This window comes from Epinephelus moara, chromosome 7 (assembly GCF_006386435.1).
Source record: "Epinephelus moara isolate mb chromosome 7, YSFRI_EMoa_1.0, whole genome shotgun sequence".
NCBI lineage: Eukaryota > Metazoa > Chordata > Actinopteri > Perciformes > Serranidae > Epinephelus > Epinephelus moara.
In genome coordinates this window covers 12,950,901-12,972,341 of record NC_065512.1, presented here as the reverse complement: position 1 = coordinate 12,972,341, position 21,441 = coordinate 12,950,901, and the positions used below count along the sequence as shown (strand labels likewise).

The window sequence follows — 21,441 nt, the reverse complement described above, 5'->3', positions numbered from 1 at the left end:
CCTCCCTAAATACAGCACTAAGCATTACAGATCGTCCTCTGTCCCGACTGCTATCGCTTATCTTAAACAGCAGTGACCACTAATGTCCGTGATTTACCCCCGACAGAGTGTGGATACTGGATTTTGTGTGTTTGTATTGTATTGTCTGTTACTCTTGGCCACTGTCTGTGTCCCGAATTGCTCCTCAGGGACATTTAAGTTTACCTTACCTTAACTTATCTTACCATACCATACCTTACCTCACCTTACCGTACCTTACCTTACCTTACCTTACCTTACCATATCTTACCTCACCTCACCTCACCTTACCTTAGTTAGCTGGCTTTAGGCGGCTTCATATTTAACATACAGACATGAGAGGGGTATCAAGCTTTTTGTCTTACTCTTGGCAAATAGAGTCAAGGCCATTAATGACTTAAATGTCAAACATTTAATTTAAGCTGTGGTGGATGTTAACAACAGACAGCTTGGCAAGAAAAGCAATTTGATTTCTAAAGCACATTTGTTCCACAGAGGCAGGTTCAAGGTTAAACAGCACAATACAAAAGACAATTTCAATTCAAAGTTAAACAACACAATTTAAATTTAAGATAAATAAATCAAAAGAATGAGCAGGGAAAAAATTAAAAGATTTCAAATTTAAAAGACTGTTTTAAAAACAGTTAAATGTGTTTGGGAAAGCAATTCTCTGGTGGTTGTGTGTGGGTGTGGATGTGGGTGGGGTCAGATGCTTTAGATATGGGCCTATAGTTTCATAGTTGTAAACTGGCAGTAATTGCTGGAAAAGTGCGTGATTAATCAGCTATTGACCCCTGAAACCCATCTGCAACACCAGGGCTAATGACTTCACTTCCTGTAGTAAAGTTTTAACTAGATTAACTATCACTTTCGTCAGCTTGTTGTGTTCCCCTTCTTGTCCTGACATCACTGTCCTCTCCGTCTAGACGCGAGCTGACACTCCAGATGCGTTCAGGGACCACAGAGCACCTCTGTCAAGCCACCAGGTACCGTCATCCCTCGTCACTTCTGCAATATCCATCTGATGCTTGAATTCTTTCTGTGTACACTTTTTATGTGGGAAGTGAAGTAGTGAAGGTTGTGGGTTAAATCTAGCGTAAACACTTCCTGCAGTTAAAGTGTGTTTAAATCTTACCACGTATAAATTTTACTGGCAGTCCACGATACAAACACAGAATCCAAACTTCTCTTTGAAGGCAGGTCTGATCTCGAACTGGGCTTTAATAAGGAGACAACATGTGGAGAACATTGTGCTCCATACTTACATATTTTCCACCACTGTGTATTCAGTTATATAATACACTGTTTGCATAACCTAAAATTTACATACTGTTAGTTTGGAGTATGATATATGAGACTGTTTCCATTCAGGAAGCAACAGAGAGGAGAATGTTTCACTTCATTACTCTCCCTCTCTGTTTTCAGCCTTTGGCAGAGTTTCAGCAGAAAAGGCAGAGTCTCAACTTGTTCCGCAGTCAGATGATGGACTTGGAGCTGTCAATCATCAGACAGCAGGCTCAGGTCTACAAACACCTGAGCCCGGCCGACAGGTGACTCATAAACAAACAGACTCATGCTTCACAGTACTCAGGACTGTGATGTTACTGTGATGCAAAACAAACCCGTGTGTGTTTGCGTCTGTGTCTGCAGGATGGAGGTGGAGCAGCTTCAGTCTCTGAGGTCAGCAGTGAGGGAGGAACTTCAGGAGCTGGAACAACAGCTGGAAGACAGACTGATGGAGCTGACGCATCACCCACAACACAGGGTATATACACACAACACACTGTAGGGTATACATATACACTTAACATATACAACACACCAAAATCTTTTATGTACCAAGCTGTAAACATGTTAATTTCTACTGTGAAGTTGGGAATTTTTATGTGGGGGTCTGTGGGGATTAATTCGCTTTTAGAGCCTCAAGTGGCCATTTGAGGAACTGCAGTTTTTGGCTCATGGCTTAATTTTTTAGCCCCGGAGGTTGACACTTGTTCGAGACTAACAGTCAAACAACACAGGTTATACACACACAATTCACTCGTGACATTGTGTACACAAGGCAAAAGGCACATAACCACAATCTGCACACAGGATAGTTGTCCTCCACCAGCTGTCCCTCGGCATTCTTCAGAAACTCAAAGTATGCCCAGACCTCAGACTTTGTGCGTTTAGTTGAGGGGAAAATATCCTGAGTGCCGCTATCACCACCTTCCACCATGTTTTCATTCTTTGTGTTTACACATGCTACGCATTCACGCAGCGCCTGCATCGCGAGACTTGAATGAGGCTGTTATTACATATCCTGATAATCCACCGCGATAATGCAATTAATTTAAACATAAACGGTAATTCCTACCGTGTAAAAATTAACTGAGATTTACCGTAATATCGGTAATCGTTACATCCCTAACGCATACACACACAGGAACTGACAGGCGTCAGTTTTGAGACAGTTCATGTGATTTTCGACTAAACAGATAAACTTGACAGGATGTGACCCTGCTCTCTTCCTCAGGGTCTCCATAGAGACAGCAGTGTTGACAGTCTGTCCACAGAATCTGCACTGAGAGCCATGGAGCCGGTCAGTACACACACACACACACACACACACACACACACACATTTGTTATATGAAGCTGTTAATGCTAATGTACGACCTCCTCTCTATCCAGGTGTCAGACCTCCTCAGAGAGCAGCATTACCTCCGATCGGAGCTCAGCTACGACGGCCACGCCACCCCCACCGATCCCTCTTCCCGATCCTCCAGTCCAGTCCATGGAGGGGACGGCGAGCAGAGAGGAGGCGTGTACAAGGCATCAGTTAACATAACCCCTGCCCCACCTCCTCGACCGAACGCACACATTGAGGAACAGAAGGAGGAGGAGGAGGAGGAGGAGGAAAATAGGGATGCAGGAGAAAGAGGAGGAGGGAGTGGAGGAAGAGGAGGAGGAGAAGCATCCAAGGAGGAGGGAGCAGCAGGAGGAGTCAGAGTGGAGAATCTGCAGCAGCTCATCAAAGAGGTAACAGTCTGTCAGCACTTTTACTGGTTGAGGAGACGACTCGTACATTAAATGTAATGTGCATTGTCATAGTTTTTGTTTTTATTAGTCTTATTTTTGTCGCGATAAAAGGTCATAACAAATAATTTTTGCCGTAAGATTTGTTTACAAAAATGAACAATTCATTTTACATTGTTGGTCAACAAGCAACAGTGATTGGACGAAGAAAAAGTTACCTAGCAGCAGAATGCGCTCTTATTACTGTTAGTAGTTTCTTTTGTTTTTTAAAGACCTTTTTAGGTAAATTTGGCTTCTTGTTAAGGCCCCGATCACACAGACAGACAGCCACCCCATCACATCCTTACCCTAACCTTCCCATGTATTCAAGCTACCATTTTTTTCACATTAATTAGTATCCAGCTCCTAAAATTGTATTCAAGCTACCATTTTTTTCACATTAATTAGTATCCAGCTCCTAAAATGTTGAGGCAGAGGGTACTTGCTGTAGCTCTGGTTGAGGGTGAGAGGCTGTCAGTAAGTAGTTTGTTGGGCACAGGGAAACAGAGATCTGTGTGGGTACATGAGACCCTAAAAAAGAGGGTGGATCATGGGGAGTACCACCAATTGGTCCAGGAGCTTCTCCTCCATGATGGCTGTTTCCAGGCATATTTTAGGATGACTTGGGGGCAGTTTGACAACCTGCTGTCTGTTGTCTGGTCGTATAGCTCTGGGTATCAAGCAACCGCTACCACTAGTTTCTACTCCATTTTTTATCAACTGTAAACTTGTTGTTTTGACCACCACAGAAGGCCCCCCACTCAAATCATACGATTGGAGAATGGGAAAAAAGATGATGAAAAACTGAAATGGCGTGGGGGACTTTTCCGCTTTGAGTTGAAGTTTTTTCAACTCGAGGAGTTCAGAGTGCTCTGGCACAAACGTTAGGCATCTAAAGCGCAAAAATGCAAGGCACATAGCAATGCAAAAACAGCGCGCAAAAAGCTTAATTCTCATTAAAACAATTACAACCAGCAGCTCCTGTGTTATGCAAGGTAAAATTACTGTTTTTGTCAATGGAGTCTGGCTTTGAAGGAAGCATAGATAAGTTTCACTTTCTGTACAGTTACCTATCAGAAAGGGCGTCTGTTTGGGAAGTACTGAGCATACGACTGGACAAATGAGACTTGGATTGCACTGCACAAGTTGTGTGACAGTTTGTAAAATGTGGTCGTGGTGAAGTGCTCCTGTAAAACAGAGGACATGAGTAAAGACAGCGGCTGTTTGAATGTTCACCAGTTCTGTCTCTGTTCTCCAGATTCGGGAGAGTGTGGCACAGGAGGTCCGACAGGAGATCTACAGCGAGCTGCTCGCTGCCGTGTCGCCACGGCGATCGCCCCTGCCTGGCAGGCAGCACCCCCTGTAGTCACGGCGACAGCAGAGCACCGCCCACTTTCACCTTCAGCCTTCATGACCACAGCCTGAGAGCAACACTGTCTGTCTGTAACACTGTATAGCTGAGTAACACTGTCTGTGTGGAACACTATGCGTCTGTAACACTGTATGTCTGTAACACTGATGACGGATTGAGCACATCGCCCGCATGTGATAAACTCAGACGGGACGCAGAGCGCGGCAAGGACGCTTGTGTGTCTGTTTGCCAGTGTGATGCATGCTGGGAACACCAGTCTGGACCTGTGAACGATCAGCGATGTTGCGTCATCTTTTCCTGTTTTGTTTTTCTAAGCTGTTTTGATCAAAGTCAGGCCTCAAACTATTTTCACTGCCACTAATACTACAAGTACGACAAGTACTACGAGTGGTGCTGCTAACAGTGCTCTGCCAGTACCAGCACTATGAGTCCCAGTCCTGTGAATGTACCCATCACGTTCTTTTGCCCACAGTCCCAGTCTGAGATCAGATCAGTCCGTCCTGATAAGAATAAGAACAAATAATCAGTAGCTTGTGACCTAAAACATTTATTCATTTGGTTGTTTGGCTGAATTGAGCCTTTAACATGTTGTCAGCATCACACAGGGGACCAACTTCCTTTAATTATACTGTAAGTGCCTTAATAATCTTTAATCTGAGCTCTTGTGCCTTTTTAGTTTGGGGGCTACATTCCTTCATCTTTAATAAGATTTCTCTGAGTCTGTCAAACTTTAACGCCTTAAAGTTACTCATTCCATGCACATTTCACCTTCATGTAAAACATTTAAAGAGGTCTTAAAATATACAATTAAGGGATCATGATCCTTAGCTATCCACATTCCTTCATCATCATCTTCATCACCATCATCATTGTCATTGTGCATCTGTTCCTCACGCCTCATTCACAGTTAAATCCGTTGGTTAATGTTTTTTTCTTTGTGCTAAGCTGAACTGAAAGGATCTCACAAAACCCTGGACTGTCCCTTTAAAGGCCCAGACAAACGACACCGACGTCAGAGAACTCGTGCCGACAAAAGCTGACTGTTCAGTTGTCTTACGTCGCCTGTGTGTCGGTCAAAAAGTTGCACATGATATGTTATACAGATGTTATACATCTGCGTGACAGGAAATAACGTTTCACATCAGCAGGCGGCAATAGACCCATTTTGTGTTTGTAATAGTGATGACATATTTTGTGGGCGGAGCCGAACTGGTGGCAGAAAGGGACAGTAGTTGTGTCGGTGTGAGCGCCAAGTAAAAAAGCACTATATCGTTTCTATTTCTTAACATGAGTTTATGATCTATGTGTAGTGGAAAAAAGTTTTGTCTGCAGTTAATTAGGATCTTGATATTTAGGCTAATCACTGCTCAATGCTCAGTAGAGGAGGTTGCGTTGGGATTATTTGGATTATTTAATTATTTACGTGGTGAAAGATAAATCGTCATAAGAGCTGTAAAAACTCATTTGTCACGCATGAATTTGACTTATTGTCCTTGATTAATAGTTGTGGAGACGTCCCCACGTAATATGATTTAGTACAACTTATGACTATGCTAACGCACTAGCTAGCTAACACTGTCTGCTTATTAACACCTTAATCATATCTAAATATATTAACTTTCACCACTGCTCTCTTTAGAAAGGCCACCGCAAGAAAACACGTTCTTTGTTTATGTTAAAGTCTAGCCAATAATGTACATTTAGATCGCTTCATCTGCGTCCAGGCAGGGAAAGTGAAATGACCCTAACATTAGCGATGTAGCTAACGTAGCTAGCATGCTACCTTTGGCTAATCGCTGACAGCTTGAAACAAGTGATGATTAATTTTCTGTTTTTTAATCTAGACAAAGAACGTGTTTTCTTGTGGTGTCCTTTCTATGTGACCGCTGGTGAAAGTTACTGTATTCTGGAGTTAATAAACAGACAGCGTTAGCTAGCTAGTTGAAAAGTTGTCTAATGTTACTATTAGCCAAATCCATGCTAGCCAAATGTGACTTTTTACAATTTATAATGATGATGAATTATCTTTCACCCCATCAGTTATTCTGTTCATGTAAGCCTCCATGGACTATTCAGCAGCGATTATATCCTGAATATCAAGATTATAATTAACTGGAGACAAAACTTTTACTAGACATTTTTATTTCAGGTATGTCAACTGTTTCTCTCCGATGTCCACTGTTTTTTTTGCCACCAGTATGCGCACGCAACTGCCTTGACGTGACCGTGACGTCCAGTCAACATTGGTCCATAGTCTTAAATTGTTGTTCGAAAAGGGCAACCGGGAAACTGTCAGAATGGATTCAAGACAGTTGTCAGCCAGTTAGCATATGAACAACACAGGCCTATGTCGATAGAACAAATGATAGTTACCGTGTGCTAGCAAACAATAACACAAACAATTACGAAACATTTTTTCCACATAAAAGCCAACAAGGGCCAGCGGTGCAAGACACACTGCAAAAACTACGGCAACAGATGCCTGCTGATGGCTCAACATCGACCAATGTCCGGCTGTTGGCGTCATGTGTCGGGGCCTTTACACCTACAGTCTTTGCTTTGTGTGTGTTGGTTGTTACTGAGCAGGTGATTCGATTCGTGTGTGATGTCATGAGGTACTGTGGAGGTCAAAGGTTACTCCGCAGCAGCAGCAGGTTTCAGTAAGTTGTCATGGTGACAGTCATGGTGATGATGTTGATAATGATGCAATCCCCGGTGTGAGGGAGGAGCTTAGCGAGCACACCTGAGCTGAATTAGCCTCGTTAGCATGTTAGCTTCCCACTGTCCAACGACAAATCTGTGTGCAATAATAATATGAATATATTGATTATGTATTGATTACTGACACTATCAGTAAGTCACTGCTAACATTTCAGGTCATCCTGCACCACTTCAGCACAAACTGTCTACCTGCACATCGGATACAAACTAATCTGCAGCCAGTTTTCTGTCGAGAGAAACTCTGATTTTCCTGCTTTTTGCACAGAATCCACAGAAATAATTGATTATTGAACAATTGATTACTAATTATTGACCAACCTAATTAATGAGCATCCATTTTCTTGAGCTCTAAAGCCTGTGTGGAGTGTCTCTGTGGTCCCTCGATGGTTTTCAGATGAACAGTCACATCTGAAAACTTTGGGAGTCTCTGAGGTGACACGAGCACGCTGCACCCACCATCGCTGAGTGTGATTGGCTGAGAGACCTGTCAATCAATGCAGACATGCTCCTAAATACCTCTTCTTCTTCTTCTTCTTCTTCTTCTTCTTCTTCTTCTTCTTCTTTTTTTTTTTAAATCTTCGTAGAACAATGAGTCTTAAATCTTCCTCACAGACTCACATTAGAATTTAAATATCTACTGAAAGCTGAACTTTTGGAAACAATTTATTAACTTCTTGTTTTTGTGGATGTTCATTTGTGATGTTTGGGAGCAGTACATGGTGAAGAGAATCTGAGTTGTATTAAAAGCTCTAAATCATTATTAACCTTTGACCTTTTGATTCTCTTCACCATTTACTGACGTTGTTTGTTTCAACTTTTTTATTTTTCATGTTCACTGATCACAAACTTTGCTCTGCTGGACCAACACTCACTGTGAGCTCCGAGGCTCTGCGTGCTTTTATTTTTATTTTTTATTTTTTATTTTTAACTGATCAAGAAAAGAAAAATCCCTCACACACTTCTAATTACAGTTCACTGTCTGTCTGTCGGTGTCTATTAATTTCTATTGATGTCTATTAATGATGTGTATTTTGTATTGATGTCTTGTCGGCGGGGTGCAGGGGAGGGATCACTCTGTAGAGATGAGAATAATAAAGATGTATTTATTTTCAGTACACACGAGTGCTGCTTCACTTCTGTGGGACTGTGTTTCCTGCCTCAAAGCTCAGAGCTCAGATCTGTCAGAACAGAACATAAAGAAAAGTTACGAAAGTAAGTAGAGTATTTAATTACAGAAGCACTTACAGCTAACTTGAGTGCTTAAATTTTATTCTATATTATAGTACCACTCCTCAACATTTCAAATTGAAACACTGTCCTTTTTACTCCACTATGTTTATGTGACAGCCATGGCCAATATTTCTACATTAATATTTTACATACAAAACTAATAGCAAGCTTATGAGATATGAAGAAAATAGAAATAAGCATGCCATAAAAAATGTGTTAATATATAACAATATAAACACGTTGGAGGAGATCATCCTATTCACCACTAGGGGGCGACTCTGACAGCCGCTCCTTTAAAGCCTACCGGCTTTTATCTTGAAAGCCGGAAGTCTCCCATGACCCGGAAGTATTTTATTTCATTGGAGGAAGTTTTCCGCCACAAGAACGACACTGATTTTTACGAGGGGACTGAGACAAAACGAGAAGAGGACGCTTAAAACCAAAGAAAACAAAGTAAGAAGACTTTATTTAAAGACGGAACAGAAACTTCAGGAGGTTTTAACAACGGACTAGCCGGTAACTAGCATCTTAGCTAACTAGCCGGAGCTATGATGGGATTAGCCGACGAGCTAACATTAGCTCATCCAAACACACATGGCGACAAAACTGACAAACGTTGACGATAATTTGAAGTTATAGATGATATCGTTGTTTTAATAACTCGTCTAAATGACTTGGCGCACAGACATATGCATTTTATTTTACTGTGAGTTATATCCTGTAGGGGATTGGTCACTTCACACAGTGTTAGCTGTTGCTGTACGTCAGCTGAACTTCATTAACAGAGAGCTGTTGATTTTTACCTTAAACTCATGTACACTGTCTTTAAAGGGTCAGTTAACCCAAGCAATGTAACAGGGAGTATTTTTTATAATATATAAATAAAATAAATGGAACAAGTTACAAGAGGTATTGAAATTAGACAGGTATGTGTCGTTAGATAATTTCAAGTGTATACTAGGTGATATGGTTGTTTTACAGTGACCCTGCTTTGGTTAATTGAAAGAGATGATTTTCTACATTTTACAGGTTTTATTATTTAACCTTTTTCGTCTTTTTACAGTTTTTTATTATTATAGTCAGTGCTGCTTCTTAGTTGTTATTATGGACTTTTTTCATCACTGTATTGCTTTTGCTGTTATATATTTGTATCCCTATAGCCCACTGAGTATGAACTCTAGGCATTGTTGTAAAAAAGCTTAATGCTTAGTCAGTTTTCCCTGACTCAACAATGGTGTGATTAATTGATTATTTCAGTAATCAGTAAGCCGACCGACAGAATAAAAAAAAAATCATGAACCATTTTTATGATCATTCAGTTCAAAACACCAGTATTTTGATGATACCAGCATCTTAAATGTGAAGATTTGGTGCTTCCCTTGTATATTATAGTAAACTGGTTAATTCCAAGTTTTTGGACTGTTGCTGGGCCAATAAAAAAAATAATTTGAAGACATACTCTTGGATTCAAGCAATGGTTGCAGTAATATACCAGTTTAAAGGTATACTGTGATAGTAAAAGATGATGGTTTTCTTACCGAGTACATGTGCTTATCTACGATATTAACTGGACATTGAATCTCCGCTTTATTTTAGTTATTTTCAAAGGAGAGACTTTTTACACATACTTTAATTTACACAATGGCTTCAAGGTTCAATTATAGTAACAAAATGTTAGTTCAACCTAAAAAAATCTTCCATTTTCATTCTTTTAGGTCATTCTGACTAATAATATAAATTCTTTGATACCATGATACTGTGAAATAATATTTTCGGAGACGGTAATCGCACTTTGAAATCTCATACTGTTGCAACCCTAATTTAAGCAAATTGGCAAAGGGGCATTTGCCATTTTCACTGCTTTCCAATTTTTCATAAACTGACAGCTCAGTGATTATTCAAGAAAATAATCTGTACATAATTGATTATAAAAATATGTGATGGTTGGAGCCCTTCTTCCCACAGTCAGTGTCCTGTGCCCTTTTCTGCTCACATAAACAACTGAGTTGGCATGATTGTTCTTGGAGTTTTTTAAAGCTGGCTTAGAGTTCGTCTGAAGTCGATTGTTGTCGGAGCAAAACGTCTATAAAATTATCCCTCAAAAATTAAGCTATTCACAGTCAGCTGGATCCTGACCAAGACCTTTAAATGCAGAAACTGACAGACAGTAACATTTTTACTGCTGTAGTATTTACTCACTACAGCACCGAATGAGTATTAATGTGGCACTGGAAATAGTTTCCAAAGAGATGCACTACTTCCTCCTGTTGTAACTTTTGTTAGAAACCACTGTGGCTGTTGTTTTAGGAAATTACTCAATCTGGTTTTTAAAATGAAACAATACATGTGTAAGCCACTTTTAAAGATTTCCGTTTTAAAGGAACCAGTGGTTTTGGGGCTGAGAGCCATAGACAGACAATAGAGAAGTTAGAAAGCGTTGAGAGATGGATTAAAACATGTTTTTTGTCTTTTTGTTTTTTGTCTTTTTTCTACACGAGTTGATCCGTGATGACTGTTACAATATTTGTTTGTTATCATCATAAATGTGTATGTGTGTCTATCAGGTATGGACTCTCCAGACAGAAGTCCAAGTCCTGCGCAAAAAGAACAAAGTGGTGAGTAAAACTTCCTGTGACCATTTTGTTGTGTTGTTGTAGTAACAGTAGCAGTTGTTGTTGTTATAGATGTAGTATATTTATCTGATAAGGCTGCTCTCTGTCTTCAGGATCTTCGGAAGATGAGTCCACTCCAGCAGAGAAGCCCCAAGAGGCTGACTCGGCCGAGAAAAGCCCCAAAGAGAGGTCTCCTCAGGCCAGTCCTGCAGATCGTTCCCCCTCCAGGAGTCCTGCCTCCAGCAGCTCAGACGACAGCAGCAGCAGTGATGATGACGAAGAACATCAGGGGGTACTGAGGAAGTTAAGGAGCAGTGTGGCTCAGATCAAAGTAAGCAAGAATGTATGTGGATGATTTTACTGGCATGTCATGTGTTTACATGCAACATGGTGTTGTCACGGTGCTGGAATTTCTAGCTTAGGGTGTTTTCACATGTAGTCCTTTTTAAATAAACCAAACTCAGTCCTCTTAAAGCGCACTGTGGACTTGAAGTGAGCCGAAGGTGGTCTGAGTTCGAGTTTTCAATATCGGTAGGAAAAATTGCATTGAGGGCATAAAATTTTAATTTTATATTTAAAAGCTAACTGTAACAAGGCCATAACATGACATGATTGTAACAGTGGCTAAGCTACCGACTCCCCAAATCGATATTTTTGATAACACTGATGCACCAATTGCTCTGGACGTCTTGCAGATGTTAAGGTCCTTGAAACAAGATTAGTCTGGTGTCTACAATCAGCTTCAGGGGTTAGAAAAATGGAAGGAGACACTTACACTTAAGCATCTTCCGGAATAAAATCTCTGAAAGGCAAAATGTTGCTGTGACAAGAAATGTCATGTGTAGTAACATTCAAGGCTCGGCACCAATTTCCTGCTTAGATTTTGAGTCACAAAGTCCACAATACATATGTTGCATCAAGTGCTTTTCAGAATTTATTCATCCATGTATTTTCTGCTGCATCTCTGCTGAGCCTCTTAGTGCTGACTTGGTGTAATCTTTACCCTCGTCCCGACCTCAGCAGGGAGAAAAGGCCTTTAATGGGATCTTTAATGACTCTCCTGGTCTTATCCTTGGTACAAACATCCTTTAGAGCAGTGCCTATTGTATGTTCAGCTGAACAAACCTGCTAGGTCATCCGAGGCGAGTTAGATGAGGTGTATAATCTCTCTAGCGTGTTCTGGGTCTCCTCACAGTTACATGAGAATTTATCCTAGGAGCTTAAATTTACAGGCTAAATTGTAAATACATTTGCTGGGTATAAAGCTGTGGGCCAAGGATTTATTTTCGTTTATGCAACATGGCTGAAAACTGACACACCTGTAGTTTTTCGGCTCACGTGTGCAGAACAGTGAGCAAGAAAAATAAAGGACTGCAACACTGGCAGGTAGAAGAGAAGGAGTCTGCGCGTCACAAAGTGTGCTTCACTTTTTATAGGCTCTCTTTAAAATATCTTGCCTCACTCAAAAAAACATTTTGTGATTGTGGATAACTGGCTTTGCAAGTTTGCCTGGTCTGCAGTGTTAGTTTCCATGGCAACGGAGCATGGTGGAGACGGAGTAGCCAGGGTTAAAGTTAGCTGGCCTGCTTCATGAAACAGACCATTGACCAGATAAGAAGCATCTCGACTGAATAAAGATGCAGCTTGTTTGATTGACAGAGTCACAGATAGAAGAGAACTGTGTGTCCATTACTGTCATCGTAGACGTGGACTCCCGGGGTGCCTACGAGCTTTTACTCAAAGTAGAAACTGACTCAGACTGACTCCAGTAGCTCCTGTGTTCTCTCTCTTATTCAGCCAAACTCATGCTTTTAAAAATGGCAGCATGTTGATCCAGTTTTCTCTGAGGAGTTCACCTCGAAGTCCATCGTTCACGGACGATCAGATCCTTTTAACATGACCGAGGTCTGCTAGAAATACTGCTGACATGCTTTGTTTCCTTGTTGTCCAGAGATCAAGATCCAAGTCCAGGTCCAGGGAGCGAGACAGATCCATATCCAGAGAAAACGACAGATCGAGGTCCAGAGAGCGAGACAGATCGAGATCAAGATCCAGATCCAGATCCAGAGAGAGAGACCGATCAAGGTCCAGAGGACGCGACAGGTCCAGGTCCAGAGAGCGGGACAGATCCAGGTCCAGGTCCAGAGAGCGGGACAGGTCCAGGTCAAGAGGTCGAGACCGATCAAGGTCCAGAGAGAGAGACCGAGACCGTGGACGCTATGACAGAGGACGCTATACAAGGTAACGGACAGAAACACACAACAACAACTTCATTTCCAGATTCTGTTCAGCAAATAAATTATTCCCAGAAACATAATTTTTGTTTTGTCTTTCTGCTTTGCCCAGGGATCGCTATGACGATCGCCGTGACGACAGGGATGGTCGTTTTGACCGGCGGACCAATAGAGATGCAGAGTCGGATTACAGGAGGCGAGGACGCTCAGGCTCCCCAACAGCAGACAAAGATCCAGCAGCAGCAGAGGAGCCGCCTGTCAAGAAGAAGAAGGAGGAGCTCGACCCGATCTTGACGAGGACGGGCGGAGCTTACATCCCCCCTGCCAAGCTGCGCATGATGCAGGCGCAAATTACTGACAAGACCAGGTAAGACTGTTTATTATTATTTCCTTTTTATAGACGTCAGGATTAGGTCTTTTTCATTACCTCATTAATAACACTGTTATCTTTTGGTAAAAGTTGAGTAAGCATTGTTTGAACAGTTGAACGTGGGGCATTCAAGGACACTCTGACATAATTGTGCGTTGGCTCTGATGAGCTCTGTCAGAAAATGAAACCCTGAGATGTGTTACTGTATCTCGACTGTTGAAACGACTATATATAATCTGTGTGTGTGTGCAGCCTGGCCTATCAGAGGATGAGCTGGGAGGCCCTGAAGAAGTCCATCAACGGTCTGATCAACAAAGTCAACGTGTCGAACATCGTCCACATCATCCAGGAGCTGCTGCAGGAGAACATCGTCAGGGGGAGGTAGGAGATGACAGCTTCACATTAACCCTCAGTATTCACTTCTAAACATCTTTAACAGCCAAAGTGACGTTTCTTGGGAGCTACGTACGAAAGATCACATCACAAAAAGATAAAGATAAAACTTACAGATCCATGTGAAACCCGTACAGTGCAATAAGAAGCAGTCAGGTATCCATCAACTATCAAGTCTCTCCTCTTTGTCCCAGTTTGTCTCTGACTTCTCCTCTGTCTGTCTACCTGTCTGTCTCTCAGGGGTCTGCTGGCTCGCTCGGTGCTACAGGCTCAGGCAGCATCTCCGATCTTTACTCACGTTTACTCAGCCGTTGTCGCCATCATCAACTCCAAGTTTCCTCAGATTGGAGAGCTGATCCTCAAACGCCTCATCCTGGCCTTCAGGAGGAGCTACCGCCGCAACCTCAAGGTACCTGTCTGTCTCTCTGACTGTCTGTCTTCCTGTTGCTGTTGATTAGAGGATCAACAGAAATTTTCTGGATCAATTTACAAGTGCCAAAAATAAATTTTGGTAGTAACGTTGGTTAATAATGTAATACTGATGAAATGAAAAGGGTGGAACTTAACCACAAGAGCACAGTGCAGCACCAACTCAAGCTAATGTCTACACTGTCTGTTCATTAGCTGTTTTAGATTTGGAGATGTGGGAGATTTGTTTTTACAAAAGTATAAAATAGAATATACAATCTTCAGGTATACATTCACGCTCCATCCAGCATCCGAGCTCACAACAATGTCAGTGAGGCAGTTTGTGACAAAGAGAAACTCAGGCGGAAACATTTGCTCAAATAAGTTAGTTTATGTTCAGTCTGAAGACACCTTCAAATTTAAATTGGCTGTAACAAGTCTGAGAGTCTTTTTTTTACAGCTTTATCAGCAGTCGTATTTGTGATGTATTGAAACCAGTTTGGGCGGTATGGTGGTGTGGTGGTTAGCACTGTCACCTCACAGCAAGAGGGTTGCCGGTTCGATCCCGGGCGTGGGAGCCCTTCTGTGCGGAGTTTGCATGTTCTCCCCGTGTCAGCGTGGGTTCTCTCCGGGCACTTTGGCTTCCTCCCACAGTCCAAAGACATGCAGATTGGCGACTAGGTTAATTGATAACTCTAAATTGTCTGTAGGTGTGAATGTGAGTGTGAATGGTTGTCTGTCTCTATGTGTCAGCCCTGTGATAGTCTGGCGACCTGTCCAGGGTGTACCCTGCCTCTCGCCCGATGTCAGCTGGGATAGCCTCCAGCCCCCCCGCGACCCTCAAGAGGATGAAGCGGTTAGAAGATGAATGAATGAAAACCAGTTTGTCTTTTGTTTTCCAGCAACAGTGCCTGACAGCCTCCAAGTTTGTGGCCCATCTCATCAACCAGAACGTGGTAGGTCCTGCAGTCTGGCTTTAGTATTAACAGAAGAGTTTAATGATGATATTCAGCTCTAATGAAGTTCGTTTTCTTCGCTATGTCTTCTCCGGTGTGTCTCTCACCCTCAGGCACACGAGGTCTTGTGTCTGGAGATGCTCACTCTGCTGCTGGAGCGTCCGACTGACGACAGCGTGGAGGTCGCCATCGCCTTCCTGAAGGAGTGTGGACTCAAACTGACCGAGGTGTCCCCGCGAGGAATCAACGGTAGCTACAACTCTTAACTCATTTGAGCTCATGATGATCGGTTAATCAATTAAGCCAATTATCACAGACAAAAAGGTAAAAAGTCAACAAGCAAAAAACAAAACAAAAAAATCCCAAATATCAGAAAAATGCCTACAAATTCTGCTGGTTTCTTTTTCCAGCCATATTTGAGCGTCTCAGGAACGTCCTCCACGAGTCAGCCATTGATAAGAGGGTCCAATACATGATTGAGGTGATGTTCGCCATCAGGAAAGACGGTTTCAAAGATCATCCAGTGATCCCAGAGGGGCTGGACCTGGTGGACGAGGAGGAACAGTTCACCCACATGCTGCCACTGGACGACGAGTACAACCCAGAGGACATCCTCAGTAAGACCCGGAGGAGGAGACAGCATTTTATGGGACTCTCTGTAAATATAAGTGTGAGTATGTAGCACTAACATGTGTGTCTGTGTTCACTTAGACGTGTTCAAGATGGACCCAGACTTCCAGGAGAACGAGGAGAAATACAAAACCATCAAAAGAGATATCCTGGACGAGGGCAGCAGCGACTCGGGGGAGGAGGGCGACGGCAGTGACGAAGATGAAGACGATGAAGAAGAGAATGCAGAAGAGGGAGAAGGTGAGACAGATGAATCGACGACCAGAACAGACAGTTTTCTTCCCTGTCAAATTAAAGGGTCATTCCACTGATTTTTACTACTCAGCCTGTGGAAGCAGTTGTGTCGTGCTGGGAGGCCCTGAAGAAGTCCATCATTTTAGTATAAGTTTTAGTTTTAGTTTAGTTTGTTTTTGTTTAAGTACACGTTTTAGGTTTAGTTTATTTTTAAGTTTTTAAGTTAAGTCTTGGCTCTGAAGGCAACAAACTCTGGCTACATGCACAACTAAATCCCAATAATTAAAATATCAGAAAACAGTTCGCCACAAAACTCTAGCCTCTTGTTTTTTGACTTGACAGTTTTTGATTTTGAGACGGAGCAGGGCCAACTGTTTCCACCTATTTCTCGTCTTTATGCTAAACAGAGCTAACAAGCTGCTTCCTTTAATTTCATATTTATCACACAGACATAAGAGTGGTATTGATCTTCTCATCCAAGTCTTGGCAAGAAAGAGAATGAGCATAAGTATCTAAAATGTCCAACAATTTCTTTGTTCTGTCTCTAACAAGTCCCCCAGCTTTATGGAAGTGTAACATTAAATCACTGAAATACTAAATGCAAATAAAATTAGTCAAATATTCTCTAAAGAAATTCCATAAATGAAACAGAAACTGAGGTGAATTCCAGGTTGGAGGTGGAGGATTAAAGAACAACTCACTGACCATGTTGGCTGTCTGATATTCTGATATTATAATCTCATATTAATCATCATTTCCATATTCTGGTAAGATTTTTTAACTTTAAATATTCCCTCTCTCACAGATGAGAAGGTCACAATCTTTGATCAGACAGAAGTCAACCTGGTTGCTTTCAGAAGAACCATCTACCTCGCTATCCAGTCCAGGTACACACACACTCACAGTAACACTCACTCTTAAAACACACTCGTACAGTCAGTGACTCAGTTGTCTCTCAGGGTGTTGGCAGTTATTTACAGCTTCTTCTATATTTGATGGACTTGGACTAATATTTAAAGCTGTGTTAAAAGCTTTCTGTGAGTGTGCTCGTGTGTGTGTGTGTGTGCACGCGTGCAGCCTAGTTGCCATGGTTTCATTGTAGAGCAGCTCACAGGTTTGGAAAACAGGATAAAACACTGTAACAGATTGAGAAAATAACACACAAACAGGAACACACACACACACACACCTGAGCTCACGGATGTGCACTTACCGACTGATTTATTGATTGATTGTTTCTGTAGTTTGGACTTCGAGGAGTGCGCTCACAAACTGATCAAGATGGACTTTCCTGACAGCCAGACGGTGAGTCTGCACTGACACACACACACAGACACACACACCCACACTCTTGGCAGATTTAAAAGGCTTCACTGATACGCACACACTCGACTGAGGATAAATGTGAAAACTTGTCTTTCTCTCAGTGTCTCCTCTGAGGATAAATCTGAAAATTCTCTGTAGTTTAGATAAATAAAACAAGCTGACACTCAGTAAACAGTGTTTGTTAACCAGAAGCAGTGGCGTCCCCAAAGAGGGGGTCCAGGGGGGGAACTGACCACCCTGATACAATTGCTGCCCCCCCACCCACCCCCACTGCGTCCCCTGGTAAAAATAATTCAAGGCTGAAAATTACTGCATTTAAGAGGCTGTGACATGCTCATTTTCGAAGCTAGAGCGTAGGTAGTGGTATTTTGTGAAACTAGCCAGCCTAAGGCAGCCACTGGCACCAGCTTTGTCAGCACAGCCTGTCAGGGGCTGAATAACGCTCCAAACTGAGGCTACATTTTGGCCATTCTCAAAAGGGTCCCTTTAACTCTCACCTCAAGATATCTGGATGAAAATGGCTTCTATTGGTCCTCACTATAGACTTTATAGAATGATTGACGTAGCTACCATGACGTCACCCGTTTGTTTGTGGACTGCTTTGTCTAGTCTAGTTAACAGATAAGTAATTAAAAAAAAAAACACTCCCTGTACATTTTTCATGAATGCTGAAATTAGTTTAAGAGACCAAAACTGTTTTTTGTACCAGGCTGTAAACATGATTTTTTTCTGCTGTTAAAGTTGGACATTTTAACATGAGGGTCTATGGGGATTGACTCACTTTTGGAGCCAGCCTTAAATGTCCATTACAGGAACTGCAGTTTTTGGCACTTCAAGGTGGCTTCATTTTTCAGTCTTGGAGGTTGTGGTACCCCCATGAGTCTCCTCTAAACTTGAGAAGGCTTGTGCCCCCAGTAAATGTTTTGTTCCTTTCAGTGAATATACTCCTTCAGATTAAAGCTGTATCTTTGTCTTTTTAAGGAAAAGGACACCCAGTCTGTTAAAGAATGAGTCACTGAACATGTACAGATACAAAACACATTAAAACGGGATTGTTGTAGAACTCTAAATGCTGACTCTACCAGTATTAGTCTGTGCACATCAGATAATTAGTAATAATAACTGTAAAATAAGAAACCGAAGTATATCAGTGTGTGATTCCTTAATTCACATATTGTCATAGTTTTCAAATAGCCTATTTACTTCGACAGCATCAGTGGATTCTGAAATTTAGTCATGACTTTGGGTTTTGGTGTGCCACCTAAGATTTTGAGTGGTCCCATCTGGCCACCCCTATCAGGGCACATCTGACTAGAAATACATGACAGTAGCGGAATGTGAAATCCAGAGCTGAAACAACTAGGCGATCGATCAAGAAAATTAATTGGCAACAATTTTGACTCTCAATTAGTCATTTAAACCTCATTTATGCCCTTTTCTCTCACACTGCCGACCAGAAGGTGACGCTGATGAACAATTTCACTTTTTGATCACTAAAGATGAAAGAGAGTGTAAACACGCTGCCTTCATGTCTGTTGTCTGTTAATAGCTCCGTGCGTGTGTGTGGTCCTGAGGCCAGGTTGTGTAACAGTAATGGTTGCTTTCAGACGTTGACGGTTGCGGGTCAGCTTTGTGTGTGTGTGTGTGTGTGTGTGACAGAGATAGATAAAAAGCGTCATTTGTCTGAGGACAGTTAGTATGGGTATGCGTTTGTGTGTGTTGCTTGTGAGGACCAGTGTGTGTGTTTGACCTTCACACTGATGACTCCTCGACAACTCTTCAGACAGAAGCAGCGACTCATTTCTGGCCGTTTGTATTCAACTGTAATATGTCGACTACTGTTAATTAAACTCTGTGAACTTCGACCTAAAAGGGAGGCGTCACATCTGTAGCATCATGACGTCATCATCTGTTCATGTCTATAATTTGTACACAGTGGGCAAAGTGATGTTATCGTCATGAATCGTAAATGTATCTGAATCTGAAGCCACAGAGAACGTGAGAGGAAACACCTGCTGTGCACAGCAGAGATACAGTCCTCACGAGAATACTGAAACGACCTCTGTGTGAGGGAGAGGACAGAGCTGATGACCCTGTCAGCCAGAGTTTCATCAGCATCAGGACTGAATCATTCGACACAACAGCTGGAAACACAAAGATGCTCGTCCTCTTGCAGCCTCAGTCTCACACACACTTCACTGCCACACTGACTGAAGGACGTGTTCATGAAAGACAAAACACATTTCAGTTTAATCACAAAGTTTCACATCAAAATAAAAACTCGTCCTCATCATCATCCACCTGAATATTACTATCTGATCTGCTGAAAGTGAGCTGTCTGAGTTTTGTCATGGTCATGTCCCGCCGCCACGTTTTCTTTACACATTGTTGGTCAAACAGGGTCTGACAGATGCAAAAAAGGCAGAAAATCAAACCTGGTCCAAAACTTTTTATGATGGACGAAAGTTTTGGACTCAGTGTGCAAACGTGATTTACACACCATGAGGTCGTGTGACAATTTCGTACGAAAAAAACAGACACAATGTGCAAAGTCTCTTAGTCAGATCCAGCCCTGGCTCCTCCACAGATCCACACTCGTCCAAACAGGGTCACTGAGTTCCCGAGTGTCACTGCTCAAACCAGATTTCTGTAACACATGGTTCATCACAAATGAAAGTACAAATTCAAGAAAATGGACCCAAACAAAGTTTTAAAATTATTTTCAACGTCTTCTTGTGTGTGGTACACATTAGTCTCCTATAAACAGGGAGGAGATACTTTATAATCTGCGGCCATTTCTAAGAACATCTAAAGTCACATACTTTTAGAAAACGCCTCTTGAGATTACAAAGGTTAAGAAAACATGTTTGTCTTAAAGATGTTTATGGGAGAGGGGCCCTATCAGTGTTTGAATGTGTGTGTGTGTTATGAGAATGACACTGACATCACTGATATCTGAGGACATGTCATCACAGCTGCTCTCTACACGTCACACACACACGGTCAAAACACAACGTCTTGAGTTGTTCTCCCTTAGACTGAGGGTGTAACCCACCTCTGGGATTTAGCTCCTGGCTGCTGCTCTCACATTCACATCATTTCAACTTTAACCCTGTTTAATACTGAGCTGATCACAGCTGGTCGAGACGCCTCAACATGAACAAAGTCATAAAATGTTTTCAACATAAGAAGTCAGCCACATAGTATGATTAAAATATGAAGCTTTTCACCAACAGTTTATTAAACATGATGTGAACCTAATGTGTGATTTCTTTAATGTATGAATGTACTAATAAGATATTTGATGTCTGTGTGAACAGAAGGAGCTGTGTAACATGATCCTGGACTGCTGCGCTCAACAGAGGACCTACGAGAAGTTCTTTGGTCTGCTGGCCGGGGTGAGACAAAACAAAAATCTCTCTTCTCTCTTGTGGTTTCTATCAAGTCAGATGGGTTTTGGTTTTATGTATCCAGGTTTTGAGATATCTTTCTCTCAGATTTTTGCTTCCACATCGACACAAAGGAGGTGAATGAAAATTAGTTTGTGGTGCTCATTGTATGAAAAAAGCACACTAAGAAAATTCAGCAGCTCTTTCCAGATGCAGTTTCTCTGTTACTTCATTAGCACTATTTGGCAAATTTGAGCGCTAAAAAAAACACCTAAAACCATTGATTTTTTTTTCCCAATGGACCTTTTGTGAAGCCTCACCACTTTGTGATGGTCCAACAAACTGCCAGAGTAAGCATGGAGCCCACACTGTAACTAACTGCACTCCCTGAAGAAATATGATCATGTTTTTGGAGAAATGAAAGAGTGATTCCAGAGAGAAGCAGACAGAGGGGTCTACAGTCTGTGTTTGAAGGATATATCCAGGATG

At 41.9% G+C, this 21,441-nt stretch overlaps 2 protein-coding genes across 7 annotated transcripts in view; both read left to right on the top strand.

The window, feature by feature from the left end:
- itprid2 (ITPR interacting domain containing 2) overlaps positions 1-8,285 on the top strand; it is a 59,464-nt gene extending 51,179 nt beyond the window's left edge. For all 6 annotated transcript variants that reach the window (XM_050048239.1, XM_050048240.1, XM_050048238.1 and 3 more), the window contains 6 exons: positions 945-1,004; positions 1,444-1,568; positions 1,669-1,783; positions 2,537-2,602; positions 2,694-3,041; positions 4,336-8,285. In XM_050048239.1, coding sequence (XP_049904196.1) covers positions 945-1,004; positions 1,444-1,568; positions 1,669-1,783; positions 2,537-2,602; positions 2,694-3,041; positions 4,336-4,443 — 822 coding nt within the window. In that variant the 3' untranslated portion in view covers positions 4,444-8,285. The remainder of the gene's footprint in view (positions 1-944; positions 1,005-1,443; positions 1,569-1,668; positions 1,784-2,536; positions 2,603-2,693; positions 3,042-4,335) is intronic.
- A 452-nt stretch (positions 8,286-8,737) lies between these two features.
- The window catches only part of cwc22 (CWC22 spliceosome associated protein homolog), a 16,729-nt gene continuing 4,025 nt past the window's right edge, over positions 8,738-21,441 (top strand). Inside the window, exons 1-14 of the mRNA XM_050048246.1 lie at positions 8,738-8,853; positions 10,965-11,015; positions 11,126-11,343; positions 12,964-13,253; positions 13,359-13,613; positions 13,869-13,997; positions 14,250-14,418; positions 15,320-15,373; positions 15,487-15,622; positions 15,784-15,990; positions 16,085-16,243; positions 17,043-17,124; positions 17,482-17,542; positions 20,884-20,961. Of these exons, the coding sequence (XP_049904203.1) occupies positions 10,967-11,015; positions 11,126-11,343; positions 12,964-13,253; positions 13,359-13,613; positions 13,869-13,997; positions 14,250-14,418; positions 15,320-15,373; positions 15,487-15,622; positions 15,784-15,990; positions 16,085-16,243; positions 17,043-17,124; positions 17,482-17,542; positions 20,884-20,961 (1,887 nt within the window). The 5' untranslated portion in view covers positions 8,738-8,853; positions 10,965-10,966. The remainder of the gene's footprint in view (positions 8,854-10,964; positions 11,016-11,125; positions 11,344-12,963; positions 13,254-13,358; positions 13,614-13,868; positions 13,998-14,249; positions 14,419-15,319; positions 15,374-15,486; positions 15,623-15,783; positions 15,991-16,084; positions 16,244-17,042; positions 17,125-17,481; positions 17,543-20,883; positions 20,962-21,441) is intronic.